Genomic DNA, 14,653 nt, shown 5'->3' on the forward strand with positions numbered 1-14,653 from the left:
GGTCGATTTGGGTTCCGAGATGTGACACCTGGGGCTAGGACCAGGGTGGAATCGGTATCGGTAGTTGACAATGGCCGATCGGACGGACTTTGCTGAAGCCCGCGGGGTTTAACGACGTCCCTTTTAACAAGAGCCGTGGCGGGACTGAGTTTTGACTGGACGAGTAAACAAAGATCCTCAGCCTATCTCCGCTATAGAACGGTTGAGAACAGGATGCACGTTCAAGATTTGTGGGCATGCCGAGTCTAACTTTCTCTTAGGTGGATCCGGTCGGCCAGCTGTCTCTGTTCGGTGGTCCGCGGGTGCGGAGGGCAAGATGGTCTGCAGCTTAGCTTACCCGCTCCGTAGCTGTAGTTAGCGGGATTTTCTTCTTTTTTCTGCTCTGCAAGTTGGCTTTGCTTTGTAACGTGCATCGTCTTGAATGACTCTGCTCATGGACCCATTCTCCGCATAGGCGTTGCCCGGCGTCGGCGGAGTTTTGTCATCCATGGAAGCCTTCTTGAAGCCCGACGGACACTTTTCACGTGGCCGGGAACCCGCTTACCTAACTCTAGCGGCCAATAGGCGAGCCATTTTGAGTTCGCCTCGGCATTTTGATTGTTCCATGAGGTTTTCGGCCCTTAGAATCAACTTTTTTCAACAAAGTGAGCCAAGACACCGATCCATGCAGGACCGGCATCTCAGCGCCGACGGGATTTGCCTTGTGCATGTTTTCGCATTCGTTCTCTTGTTCATCTCCGTGTGCCGTGCAGCCTTATCATCTGATGTTCTTGTCGAGGTCGGGGCGGTCACGTCATCATGCCATCTCAAGCCGCCTGCGACGCTGTTATTTGTCACCTGGGGCCCTGGTCGCCGTGTTAGTGCCAGGAGGAGGCTGACGTCGGCTTGATGCGATGCGATGCGATGCGGTCTTGCTTGTTGGTGATCCTGAGGCCCAGACCAGACCCCTTGCTTTCTCCGTTGCCTACGGACGACGATGCAACGGAGGATCGGTGCAGTGTTGCCGCGATTCTACGGAGCGCATATGCCCGCGCCGACGAAAGTCCTGACGTAGTCCATCTTGATAGCGCAAGGCACCGGCGATGGTTTTTCCTAGAAGGGAAGCGGGAGGATACGGATCCTGGTCTGTTTTCGAATCGAATACGCAAGCCAAGCTAGTGAGTCTGTGTCGCCTTGTTAGTGATGCCCTCTGTCGCGCATCTGTCTCACACAGAGTGGTCCAAGGATGGCTGGAATATCCCCTCACCATTCCTCCCATCTTCCCCTCATTGATTGATACAGAATGGTAGCCTACGTCTTGAACTGGTTGTGCGGGCTAGACCGACATGTGTCCCCACCAAGAGAATTTCGGACTCAATACGCGGATGGACACGCGCATTGCCATCGGTGCCATCCCGGCCTCGTATGCATCCCCAAGAATTCGGTAACCCTTCCATTGACGGGCTTCCAGTGGAGAGGGTACCTGAACCTGGTGCCGCTTTTGCTACTGGCAGGCTGGGGGTATCGAGGAGTGGTGTCAGTGTCACAATCCATCCACATCAGCAAACTTTGAGGTTGTACGGCTTTGGCGTTGGTCCTGATGCTGTTGAATTGTTGACTTGAACAACCGAGACACTTTATCAGTGTCTCAAACGGTTACTAGGATGTCTTGAAGAGACAACATTCACCGTTTTACAATCCTCCAATTGCAATTGCGCTGGCACTTGCGGTCTAGATGTCATCGCCTTATTTCCCACATGAACCTTGACGCACCAGAGCGGCGTTCACGCCAAGCCTTATTTGTCGGGCCATGGACCAGAGGTGCGGTGAGCCACGGAAACGAACGGTTCGCATTGGACGTGGCTGGCCGACTGGGCAACGTTGACTTTTTTGATAGATGACAGCCGTGCTGTGTCGTCGATCTTTCAGCTTGCCTCCCAACACTGGGAGTTATCGACGCCAATTTCTGAGCACAGCATAAACACAGCCTGAGACTAGACAGCACAGCCAGCACAAAGCTTCCAATAGCCTTGCACAACGTGCAATAGCTCAGTCAGAACTCAAAGAGCTACAGTGCGCCATATGGACGCCCGGTGTCTAGCTCAAGCCCTACATCGAATCTGCCCTACGGCCTGCTACCGGTTCCGTACCTTGAAATAGCGGGTATGTCATTCTCCTTTGCCGGATCTTCACTCTGGTGTGGTCTCGTCTTACCTCATTCGGCATCCATCACGCTCTGGATGCCCAGCTTTTTCCCTTCTCTGATCCCCAAAACCCCGCCGACTTCCGGGAAGGTGTGGTGAATCCTACCCTCCATCCTCACGGTCTCCAGTCAAGAGTCTCTAGCACATGGCAAGGCATTGAGCCTCGCTGCGACTCTAGTACCTGTACTCTCGCATGCCCGCGTATCGAGTTGCTGACGGCATCAGATCAGCTGCGCCCACCATTGTGCTCGTCGTCCACTCATAGCAGCCCTCTTTTGGCCATTCTCCATCATCTTCATCATCCTCGTGCCCGACGCCTCAGTCTGCTGGTGCTCACTGGCTCCCTCACAACACCCCCTCTTCATCTCTTCTCTGACAACACATCGCATCACGGTATCTGTCTCCTTTTCCTCTCCCCTTTTCCTCAAGTCGACCCTTTTCGCGCGCGCGCGCCAAAAAAGAAAGACGCCAGCATCTTCTACGCAGCGCTCCGTCCACTAGACTCTATTACGGTTCCATCCCTCGCCCAGGCCCACCCACCGCCACTCATCTCAGCAGGCAGCTTTCAGCGCAAACAGGAACCCACCGGTCGCCAGGGCCACCACGCTGCAGCGCTGTGAAGTGAGGTGCAGCGAGCGCATGGTTGTTGATCCGAGCTGGTTCCGTCGTCTTCGCTCGCTCGCCAACTCGCTCTCGTTTACTTCAACAACAGCTAAACGGCGAATGCGAGTCGCATTGGCTGGCCGTCCTTTTTAACACAAGTTCCAAAACTCGTTGCTTCAGCCGCACTCCTCCTGTAAGCCGTCCATCGTTTCTTCTGTCGCTAGCTCGTCGACTCCCTCGTCAAATCCACCCGTCTGACACGCCGCCCAGAAACAAAGCTCTGGAACCCCCGGACCAACTAACACCCTTTGCACTTTGGTCCTAGGCCTACGGACCTAGGCACAGTGGACAGACATCCACTTAGGGACTCACAGCAACGCCCACAAGGTGACGCCCACACCGTCTTACCTGGTTCCCAGCCCACCAACTGGTTGCCGGTCTGGTCTAGCCCGCAGGTACCTTGATCCAGCAAGCTGCCCGCCCAGCCTCATCTCGCTCTTTACTCTCGGACCCTTCGGATTGAATCCACAGAACTCGCTACCCCCGGTCCCCGCCACGCCCACCTCCCTCCATCTCACGCCCCCCCACGAGTCCGCGAGTCCGCCAGCCAAGTCCACCATCTCTCGCTTCGTTCGGGTCTGGGGACTTCCACAAGTTGCGCGAGGCCGACCGCCCGCGCACCCCGATGCATCTCGTTCAGACATATTCTTTAGGACCTGACTGCCCACACAGCATGGGAGATGGCTACCTCAAAGTCTTCCCCTGCTGTGAGGGGTGATGGCGAATTGACCTCCAGGCGCAACTCGCATGCCGTATCCAATACATCCGAATCCGCACCTCAGACTCGTCGTCAGAGCCTTGCCGCCCTTTCTGACTCCCAAGGTATGTAACCACCCCGACACCTCTCCGTCCCTCTCTCTATATGCATCGTTGGAATTCCTCTCTGCCCCGCTGCTCGGTTGTGCCTGCAATGTCTTGCTATTCGTCCATCTGGACCTGGGAGCTGGGTCATGACAGGCCTTGGGCGCCTCAAATCTCATTGCACGCGATCTAGTCTACTAGACCTCTGTGTTGTCATGTAAGCTGACAGCCCGACCTTAGGTGCCATTGTCACGCCCCAAGAAACCCGCTCGAGCAGGATCTCGACAACACAATCATCTCTATCTAGCTCTCTTCAGAATGCAAAAGGAACCAAGGACACCAAAGCATCGGTCAAGTCGGCTACCCCGAATCCCACATCCAACGCTGGTCTTGATCCTTTGAGCAAGGTTGGTAGCCTCGATTTTGTCACGGTTGGGCTAGAGAGAGCTCACGGCTAATACACTTATACAGCAAATCTACGAGAGAACTAACAGCACCCCCGCCGAACCTTCCATTGCCCAACGACTTCGAAACCCAGGCCGGTCTGATAATACTTCAGCGGACAATACCCAAAGACAAGACTCCGAACTTAGTCAGTCACAGGGCAACCTTCAGGATTCTAGCAGAGATCGACGGTGCGCATATACTCACAGGTTGAATGTTGTGTGTCAAGCTCATGGTTTATTAGGAAAGGACCATCTTTCCTTAGCCGACTGGGAATGCGCGGAAGCTGGAGGAAGGACGACGGCCTGCAGGACTCCGATTCGGACGTGGGTGAACTGCGAACCGATGGCACATACGCCCGAGCCCTCACATCTGTCATCGGCGCTGGTGGAGGATATATCCCCCTCTACAAGGAACCCCCTCGTTACATCCGCGTCAAAGCGCACAACAAAAAGGACAAGGAATTCAACCATCTGTTCCTTGCCCAAGAGCTTAGCGCCACGAGTCGCAAGCCCGGAGAGCCGCATGGCCGTATAACGACAGCAGTTGGAAGCAAGATTCTCAAGGGGGGAGATGCTATCTGGGCTGCCGAGTTTAGCTTGGACGGACGATACCTGGCTGTTGCAGGAAAGGACCAAATCGTTCGTGTCTTTGCAGTCATTTCTACTCCAGAGGAGCGGAAGGCTCACGAGGAAGAGGAGGCACTCGATGGCACCGCTGGCGAGAAACTGAGCGCTCCCGTCTTCCGGACAAAGCCTATCCGGGAGTTCCGTGGGCACAAGGGAGAGGTTCTTGCCCTGAGCTGGAGCAAGAACAACTTTTTGCTTTCATCATCCATGGACAAGGTGGTGAAGCTGTGGCATATGAGCAGAAGTGACTGTCTGTGCACATTCGTTCACAAGGATGTGGTCACATCGATAGCTTTCCACCCCACAGACGACCGATTTTTCCTGGCTGGATCCATGGACGCGCAGCTACGGCTCTGGAGTATCCCTGATAGGAACGTTGCGTTTCAAGCTGGAGCTGGGGAGTTCATTACAGCGGTTGCGTTTACTCCAGACGGCAAGACTGCCATATGTGGTGTCCTGAGCGGCTTGTGCACATTCTATGCCACCGAAGGCCTCAAGCTTCAGAACCAGATCCATGTGCGATCCTCACGCGGCAGGAATGCTAAGGGTAGCAAGATTACGGGCATCCGGACGATAACCATACCAGATGGCCCTGAGGCTGGAAGAGTCAAGATCCTCATTACATCCAACGATTCGCGGATCCGAGTCTACCACCTCAACGACAAGGTCATACAAGTTAAATACAAGGGCCTCGAGTGTCAGTCAAGCCAGATCCACGCACGGTTCAGCGACGATGCCCAGTATGTCATCTGCGGCAGCGAGGATCGCAGGGCGTACATCTGGAAGCTCTCTCAGGACGGTGAAATCAGGGATAAGCAGCCCTATGAGTCTTTCGACGCTCATCCAGAGGTTGTCACTGTTGCTTTGATAGCCCCGATGAAGAGCCGACAACTCCTGAGCGCCTCAGGAGACCCTGTTTACGATCTGTGCAACCCGCCTCCGGTGACTCTGCGAAGCCTCGAAGAGAGCACACACAGCCAGTCCGGCTTGTCCGAGGAAGACCAGGGTGACTCACTGTCCAGTACCAAGCGGCCCGAGGAGAGCCCCGCGTACATTGAGCGTTCGAGACACCTTGATGGGAATATCATTGTCACCACTGATAGGACGGGGAAGATCAAGGTGTTTCGGCAGGACTGCGCCTACCACAAGCGGCAGCAAGGACTATGGGAGACGGGTTCCAAGCTCTCCAACCGCCTCTCAGGTGTCGGCAGGAGTAGCAGTATCATGTCGAGGACGACTGCCAGCAGTCGTGTTCACTCAAGGCGCGGTTCACTCAACCTTGCTGGACCCAACCCGGCCCAACTCCAGCACGCTACTGATATGATCAACAACTGGCGGCAGGATATTGACGGAGGCAGGAATAACTGGAACGCCACACCGACGCGGAGCGAGCGATCGATGTCACCCAACAAGCCGAGCAGATCACCGGTCAACACTTCAGCAGCCAATCTTGCATCAGAGGCGAGAAGGCAGCCTTATATGTCGAGCCCAGCCGCCCGCAGCCAAAACCCATCAAGCCCAATAGCCCGCAGTCAGATTCCTACAAGCCCGGTTAGTCGAAACCAGAACCCCGCGAGCCCGACAGGTAGTACTGTGTCGAACCGCACGACCATCAGGGCCTCAAGGGATCGGGATCGGGATCGAGATCGAGATCGGAATAGGAACACAATCACGAGTCCGCCAACACCCAGTTTCAGCTTGATTCCCGCATCTGAATCGGACAACAAGGATGACAAGGGCGACGGTGGCTTTTGGAACCGATGGAGAGGAGGCCGCGGAGGACTACGATATTCGACAGGGTTCAGCTCGCCATCGAGTCCTAACGGTACTCAGTCTCAAGGCCATACTCGCTCAGGAAGCGAGTTTTTGAGTGTCAGAGGGGATAGGTCAACTCCCCGAATGAGTCTGGGCATCAGCGATTTCCGACAACTTCGAGCCGAGAGCGCGGCTAATCGGCGTAAGTCGGCTGGACCCATGTTGACATCGAGGCTCTCATCAAACGGCGACTTCAAGAGAGGGCTTGACGACCGAGTGGAATCTCGAGACTACCTGACACCGAGTAAGAAACGGGTGGACTCGGGGGTCGGCCGTATTAGTGACGAGTCCGCAGATTCCGTGGCCAAGCCGTCATACTGAAGTGAGGACGCCAACAAATGACGAACACGTGGACCTTGATATAGACGGCCGAGCAGCGAGTGATTCAGCACGGCATACAGGATTCATTCCTTTTCAGCAGCATATTGGAGGAGTTAGCGTTGATTTCCTTGCTTCTTTTATTCGCTTCTTTTCTTGCCCTCCTGTCTTACGACCCAGGACAAGATACCATTTGGGATAGGCGTCTGATGGGACATTGGCGATGGTGGACCCATGTACAAGTAGCAGACTAGGTCTTGTGTCTAGGGAGGGTATTGCACAGGTGGGATTGGGAGCAGTTCAAAAAAGGGGTACCAGAAAGGGGGTTTATAGAAGAGGGGTTGAAGATGAGATTTGGAGGAGGAGGAACACAGCACAACGGGACACGGCACCATTCTTGGATTACACGGTTTACAAGTAGCCACAAGCGAATCTTTTCTTGATTTATTGAATGAATATTGATGACCACAATGCTGTTCCGTTTGGTGTAAGAGTTGACTACCTCATATCGTTCTCCTTTGCTGTGCGAAGAGAGGTGCTCTCGTCAACAACCACAACAGTGGAATGTCTATTATTCTATCACTTTATGCTACCCAAAATTGGGATCAGAGTATCTCAATCAATATCTGAGTAATTTCAACAGTAAAGGCTTTATACCCAAAGCCTGAGGTCTCAATGGGCTCAAATCAATAAGGTTTATCCACATGATGATCAATAGCTTCAATGACGCTCTGAAAGCAGCTCTGTTCATAATGAACAGCTTGCCTCCTGGCCAGCTGAAGAGGTTAAAATCCCCTTCACGTAGCAACTCTCCCCTCCAACATCAACCTTCCGATCAGTGGAATGTCTATAATATGGAGTCTATGTGTGGCATGGTGTTTCACGGTTGTGCTCAGGCTTGTTTGAACTTGAAACTGTTTTGCTTCTGTATACGCTCTTCCTTAGGTTGAACTGGCCAACATTCTATCGAGTCCAGTCATGTTCCTTCAGCACTCGGCTCCAATAATGGCCAAATTGCTCCTGATTATCTATTCTGCCCGTGACGTGCAGGCGGGTATCCTTGCGACGTCGCGTCGACGCCTTTTGCTACTCCGACACCAAGTCCATCGATGGATGCTGACAGCACTTAGAAGTTCTCGTCGGTCTTGAGGGCGTTCTCCTCGGCGGGCTTCTCCTCAGCGGCCTCGCCCTTGGCCTCGGCAGCGTAGCCCTCGACGAGGGCCTTCAGCTTGGGGGATAGGGCCGACCAGGCTCTCGTCCTTGTCACCGTTCTTGAAGAAGTAGAAGGCGGGGATGGATCGGACGCCGAGCTCAAAGGCGAGGTCGGGAACGTCATCGGTGTCGAACTTGGCGAAGGCGTACTTGTCGGGGATGGCGAGGGCGTCGGCGTGCTTGGCGTAGAAGGGGGAGATGGCCTTGCAAGGGCCGCACCAGGTGGCGTGGGCCTGGATGGCGACGTAGGGGGTCTTGTTGATGAGTTCGTTGAACTCGGCCTTGCTCTTAAGCTCGATGACAGACATGATGGGCGATTGGTTGTGTTTGTTGTTGTGGTTGTAGGTGTGTGGTTTGTTGGTGAGGGGTTTTGGTGGGGGAGGTTTTGTAGTTTGGAGGGGCAGTGATGGAGTTGGGCTTTTTGATGCGATAGAAGAAGAGTGGATCACTTGGTATTCCGATGAGGGTTCCCTTATATATATCTCAAAGACAATGGGCAACAATAGATTGATTGATTAGTAGTTTTTGGTGGGCTCCTCGGGAGTCGGGGGCTGATGAATAAGTCAGGCAAAATGACACAATCGCAATGGAATCCAATCCCGGGCCCGGGCGTGGACGAGTCTCGGAATCTTCTCGTGCATGACCACGCGGGGGTCTCCGTCATCGCTCCGAGTGCCGTTTGGGTCTATGCTGACAAAACATTTCTACACAGCCAGCCAAGGCACGGCGATGCTCCGGAGCTCCGCCTCGGATTGGAGGGGGGCGTTGCAAGGGATATGCAAGCTTTTTGGAATGATTTGGAATTATGGATCTTTTCGTTTAATGGATGGCAAGACCGTGAATTGAGCTGAACCTTGGTGGTCTAGGTACTGTACAATACGCGAGCGAATACGATGAGCGTTGGGGACCAGCTTGGACTTGAATTTATCAGCAGCCTAGGGTAAGTCAAGGATGTATTGCAAATTGTTTGATGGAATGTTTGGGAGAGATGACGCATTGAGCTAGTTCAATTAACATTGCAAAGATCTTTTCGATAACAGAGTAAGGTGATGTATCGTTTATTGCAGCTTCATGCCTGGCTTTAATACGCATCTACAACATCCCCAACACGTCTTTCGCTGCGCTTGCCTTCTTCAATGGCCGAGTTCTGTACGGAAAATCTCCGGAATCAATGCCCCGCGTCATGGCGGGGTTGGTCAGTCCCCGAATTTTTTTTTCTTTGGGTTGATGGAGGGGCACCAAAGCACGGCGTCAAAAATTCAACTTTTTTATCTTGGCGCGTGGATCTGAGCTTCAACCACGATAAGGAAGCAATTCATCGACCTCCTTCTAGATTTTAATACACGAGTATACCATGTCGAAGCGAACCGCCGACGCCGATCTTGGCGACGCGCCCCTCAAGGGCGGCGACCGTCCCGAGAAGATGGACGTCGACGACAACACCAAGGATATGGGCGAGTTTGAGGACGAGTTTGAGGATGAGTTTGAGAGCGAGGACGAGATTCTTGAGGCTGGTGTTGACGGAAGACCTGATGCTGAGCGAGAGGCTGAAGAGAAGGGTAAGCGTGGACATGATACTGGAGCTACTACGAGGAACACCTTCACTAACAGCTTCACCATAGACGCAATGGACGTCGACCAAGACCAAGGAACCTTTATCGTCGGCAGAAGCAAACTCGAGCCCGGCCAGACCCTCGCTCCCGATCTGACCACCTACGAGATGCTGCACAACCTCAGCACCCCATGGCCCTGCCTCTCCTTCGATATTGTGCGCGACGGCCTCGGCGACAACCGCAAGGCCTACCCTGCCACCATGTACACCGTAGCTGGTACTCAGGCCGAGAACGCCAAGGCATCGGACAACCAGATCATGGTGATGAAGTTTAGTGGATTGAGCAAGATGGACCGCGGCGACGATGGTTCCGACTCAGAGGACGACGATGATGAGGACTCTGATCCTATCCTCGAGAGCAAGTCAATTCCTCTCAACTCCACCACCAACCGTATCCGCGCCCATCAGATCCCCAGCCAAGAAGCTGGACGACCTGGAACCACACTCACCGCGACCATGACCGAGTCGACCAACGTCTTCATCCACGACATCACCCCTCACCTCGCCTCGTTCGACAACCCCGGAACCACCATCACCCCCAGCAGAACAAGCCCATCTCTACCGTCCGCGCGCACAAGAGCGAGGGTTACGCCCTCGACTGGTCCCCTATCATCCCCAGCGGCAAGCTGCTGACCGGCGACAACGACGGCCTCATCTACGTGACGACTCGCACCGACGGAGGCGGCTGGGTCACGGACAACCGGGCCTTCCAGGGCCACCTGAGCAGCGTTGAGGAACTGCAGTGGTCGCCTTCTGAACAATCCGTGTTTGCTTCCGCCTCGAGCGACGGCACCATCCGCGTGTGGGACGTCCGATCCAAGTCGCGCAAGCCCGCCATCACGATGCAGGTGTCCAACGTTGACGTCAACGTCATGTCGTGGTCCCGTCAAACGTCGCACCTGCTCGCCTCGGGCGCCGACGACGGAGTCTGGGCCGTGTGGGACCTCCGGCAGTGGAAGGCCAGCTCCGACAAGCCGCAGCCCATCGCCAGCTTCAACTTCCACAAGGAGCAGATCACCAGCGTCGAGTGGCATCCGACCGACGACTCCATCGTTGCCGTGGCCGCCGGCGACAACACGGTTACGCTCTGGGATCTGGCTGTCGAGCTGGACGACGAGGAGAGCAAGGACACGGCTGGTGTCAAGGACGTGCCGCCTCAGCTGCTGTTTGTGCACTACCTCAAGGATGCTAAGGAGGTTCACTGGCACCCTCAGATCACGGGTAGCCTGGTGGCTACTGGAGAAGAGTTTAGCGTGTTCAGGACCATCAGCGTCTGATTTCTCTGTCTGGGCAAAGAGAGATTGGTGTCTTCATTATGGAGTGAAGTCATGAGATGTGCGGCAAACGATGGAAGGATAAAAGTAGACGACAGGTTCAAGGGTGACCTGTTATTGATTGAACGGCATGGCACGGCGCATAATGAGATCTGATACAACAAGATGGATTTGATAGAGGCAATGGCAATTGTTTGGTTTAGTTCCCCAAGTCACACCCGACGACGTTGTGATGTCCAGTCCGTCACACTACCGCTTGCCATTTCAGAACTGCTAGACGGCTTGGGAGCGTTTACTTGAAGCCTTGGCTTTCACGTGGCGGTTCTCATGCAAGGCACGCCCGTCTCGAACACACATCGACTCATGTAGACGAGCCAGGAGGGGGTGTATCAAGGCTTGGCTGGATGGCAGAAGCAACACGAGTCGAAACGAGCAAGGCCATTGAGTCGAATTGAACACGACCATTGAAATGCAAGACCCCGTATAAACGCCTCGTATAGAACTATGGATTCCCTCATGGGGAATACAGAGCGAGCTGAGTACAGTAGCGAGCATGCGGGCTGAAAAAAGTTCTAGACCATCACATCATGGAACTCAGCCGAGGCATAATACAACAAACCAACTGCTGCTTTCTCGTACAGTAACGTCCATAGCACATGCGCCACAATTCGAAGCGACGTCCGAAAAGAAAGGGGGGTCACAGCGCCTCTTTTTTCTCTGATGAGAAGACGCCCAGTCACGACAGCTGAGTGACAGACAAACACCCCCTTATGCCTCAAACGGGGCCAAGAAATGAATGAGACGCCAGAAGCTCAGAGTTTAGGCTTGACTGAACTCGAAGACCTCTCTGGGTGTGATAATAATTATACAAATTTCTAAAACAATAAAAATATTCTAATAAGAAGGAACACCATCTCTTTTAATTATTATCATATCATTTTTACACTTATCTAAAGAGCTACCCTCAAGAGTATGATTGTTGCAGCGACACATTTCCTCTAAACCCGCTCGAGGAGATATTTTCGGGCCCGGGGGCCCGTAAGCTTATGAGATGGCGTTCTTTTTCGCTAGTCTCAGCCTTAGCGGAAGCCAGGCCTCCCGGGGCGATGCAGGAAATAGGGGGTGTGATATTGCGGAAGAGGTTCAAAGGTGGATCGTTTCATGCATGGTTTGTGTTGGAGATAGATTGTAATAGAGAGTATGAGCCTTGCTTACTGGCACTGCATCAGGGTCGGATCAATGTCAGATGTGCTGACGGACGCCATCTTGTGCAACTTCGGAGTGAGAAGCCGGTTCACTAGGCCCTATCGGATGTCAGATCCTCCTGCTCCTAGTTTCAAGTCCGTTCGTTTCTTCTTCTAGAATAGACGTCATATCAACTTGAGGCTCGAGCATGGTGGCATCTGTCATGACGATCGATGGACAAGCAAGGGTCCTATCAAAGGCTCACGGGAGACTTGGATGAAGCAGAAGACCCAAGACATCCATTGAAACAAGACTTCTATACAATTCATATCTATATACGCTTTAAAATGATTGCTGCCCCTTCCCCCTCCTTCAAAGATTGCAAGCTATGATTCTATGACATTGTTACAAAATTGTCTACATTATCGTCGTGCACCTCGCCGGGTGCACCATTCGTCGTTTTTGAGTCTACAAGGCGAAAAGACTCGAATTGGAAGCCCCGAGCAGGGTTGTGCTCATCTAATTGGTGTTTGAGGCGAGTAGTTGTCATGAAATGTCAAATTTTACTTTGACGAGTCCCGGTTCTCAGAGGTGGGGAGAGAGTTCTTCTTGGCCTCGGACTCCTTGACCTTGGACCAGGTGTAGACGAGGCCGCTGACGAAGCCGAGGAAGATGGCAGACACGCTGCCGACAGTGACGGGGGCGGCGAAGAAGATGAGGCCGCTGATGGCGATGGGCAGCTTGTTCAAAGCACCAACCATAGAGTAGGTGGTGGACGAGGTGACACGGATACACCAGGCAGTGCAGTACGAGATGAAGATGGCGGCCACGCCAGAGTAGATGATGCCGATCGTGATGCGGTTGCGATACTCCTCGGGGAAGTTCTTGGCAAAGTTGGCGCTGGACCAGTCTTCGGTGAGGAGCGAGCAGATGACGAGGACGGGGATGGTGAGGAGGTTGTTGTAGTACATGGCTGGTGCAAGAGTTAGCAACGGTTCGACCTTGTGCGCCAACAGGCACAATGGAGGTGAAACATACAGTCCCAGTCCTTAAAGTTCATCTTCTTGATGACCTTGCGCATGCCCAGAACATACGAGGCAGAGCAGAGGACGTTCATGGCCATCCAGAAGTAGCCAGCGTTAAGGGTCGCGAGGGCATCCTTGTCGCCGGTAGTGGCACTGTAGTCGCCCGACATGGCGCTCTTGATATCGGCCCAGGCGGCGACGATGGAGCTCAGGACCATGAGGCCAAAGGCGGAGAGGGCTGTGGGGGTGACGGCACCACCGAACCAAAGGACCTCTCCATAGGCAATGGCGATGATGGTCAGGTTCTTGAAGATGGTGTACACGGGCACCGAGAGGTACTGCAGGGCCCTGGTGCTAGTGTAGATCATGCCAACGAGGACGAGCGAGATGGGGTACCCTATGCATGACGCACGTTCAGCAAGCCACATCTTTGTGCATCTAGAGGCGAAGGCGACGTACACTTCTTGATCCGTTCAGGGTCAAGGGGAGCGAGAGACTTGATAAGACCGAAGTACTTGCATGCTGTGATGGTGATGATGCAGACGATGGACTAGATAGACGAGTTAGAATCGCGCGCGATGCAATGGATGGAGATGGATATACCTGGATGGCGAGGTAGAAGAAGGTGAGATTCCACGAAGTACCCGATACGACATACTTGTTCACCACGGTCATGCTGATGGATGAAACACAGTAGGCCATGATGGAGAATGGCCCGCTGTTCTCGATCTTGGCCAAGAAGCCTGTGGGAGGCGGCGGGATGGCATCGGTACCGGCGCCGCGACCGACGAGAGAATCATTCTCCTTGTCACCATCACCGATGCCGTTATCTGGCATATTGGCGACGAAATCGTCGTTCTTCTTGTTGTCAGCCATGATGGATTGGCAGGCGGGGGGGTTCGGCAGGGCGGCGAATCGGCAGAAACGAGCGGACGAACAACGGTCAGTCGTTCAACGGGAGCAAGGACGGGAACGAGATGGTGAACCAGATGATGGTCTCCAGACAAGAAGGAAAAAAAGATGGCTTCCAAGGCCAAAAGCGCGTGCGTGGGATGGAGGCCAAAGTGGAGGACGAGGGATAGTAGAAATTCGGATATAGAAAAGGGGGGCCGCGCTTGGCAGTGACAGAGCCTGGCCTATCCCAGTTTGCACCAAAGCCGCAGAAGAAAGTGACCTGTGGCCTCTTTGCATGCCGCGTAAGTTGGCGCTAAGTGCATCTTGAGTGATGCGCATACCGGGGCATACAGGGGGGCTGTACTGAGTGCTCCACTGGTGTGTGTGTATACCGGTCGAAAAGGGGGCTACAACGATCCCTGCCAAGAACAGGAAATCCGTCATGGACCATGGGCCAAGGCTTGGAGGGGATGGCACATCCACATCCATACTAGAGCCAGGGGTCCATTCATGGATCCGTGGGTGTGTGGGCTGGGCGCGCGTGGCGCTCTTGGTTAGAATCGACCAGACGGCACATTCTTTTATCTGGCCCGGGTGC

The 14,653-nt window shown here is 53.9% G+C and overlaps 4 protein-coding genes across 4 annotated transcripts; 2 read left to right on the forward strand and 2 right to left on the reverse strand.

Moving 5' to 3' along the window:
* Positions 1-1,736: 1,736 nt before the first annotated feature.
* On the forward strand, positions 1,737-6,856 carry MRS44_008960 (uncharacterized protein; the record flags this gene model as incomplete). Its single annotated transcript, XM_065621126.1, has 7 exons — positions 1,737-1,805; positions 2,228-2,799; positions 3,161-3,422; positions 3,500-3,668; positions 3,888-4,054; positions 4,119-4,282; positions 4,336-6,856. 7 exons carry the CDS (start codon positions 1,737-1,739, stop codon positions 6,854-6,856), a joined length of 3,924 nt encoding a protein of 1,307 aa, XP_065477198.1.
* A 1,123-nt stretch (positions 6,857-7,979) lies between these two features.
* MRS44_008961 (uncharacterized protein) lies at positions 7,980-8,373 on the reverse strand (the record flags this gene model as incomplete). Its single annotated transcript, XM_065621127.1, has 2 exons — positions 7,980-8,042; positions 8,101-8,373. 2 exons carry the CDS (start codon positions 8,371-8,373, stop codon positions 7,980-7,982), a joined length of 336 nt encoding a protein of 111 aa, XP_065477199.1.
* A 1,046-nt stretch (positions 8,374-9,419) lies between these two features.
* On the forward strand, positions 9,420-10,954 carry MRS44_008962 (uncharacterized protein; the record flags this gene model as incomplete). The annotated part of the gene is made up of 2 exons (XM_065621128.1): positions 9,420-10,240; positions 10,297-10,954. The coding sequence occupies 2 exons, from the start codon at positions 9,420-9,422 to the stop codon at positions 10,952-10,954; spliced, it is 1,479 nt and encodes a 492-aa protein (XP_065477200.1).
* A 1,745-nt stretch (positions 10,955-12,699) lies between these two features.
* On the reverse strand, positions 12,700-14,037 carry MRS44_008963 (uncharacterized protein; the record flags this gene model as incomplete). The annotated part of the gene is made up of 4 exons (XM_046276376.2): positions 12,700-13,109; positions 13,175-13,558; positions 13,621-13,711; positions 13,765-14,037. The coding sequence occupies 4 exons, from the start codon at positions 14,035-14,037 to the stop codon at positions 12,700-12,702; spliced, it is 1,158 nt and encodes a 385-aa protein (XP_046132425.1).
* Between the last annotated feature and the right edge of the window lie 616 nt (positions 14,038-14,653).

Source organism: Fusarium solani (assembly GCF_023522795.1).
Source record: "Fusarium solani strain SB1 chromosome Unknown bctg00000005, whole genome shotgun sequence".
Classification (NCBI taxonomy): Eukaryota; Fungi; Ascomycota; class Sordariomycetes; order Hypocreales; family Nectriaceae; genus Fusarium; species Fusarium solani.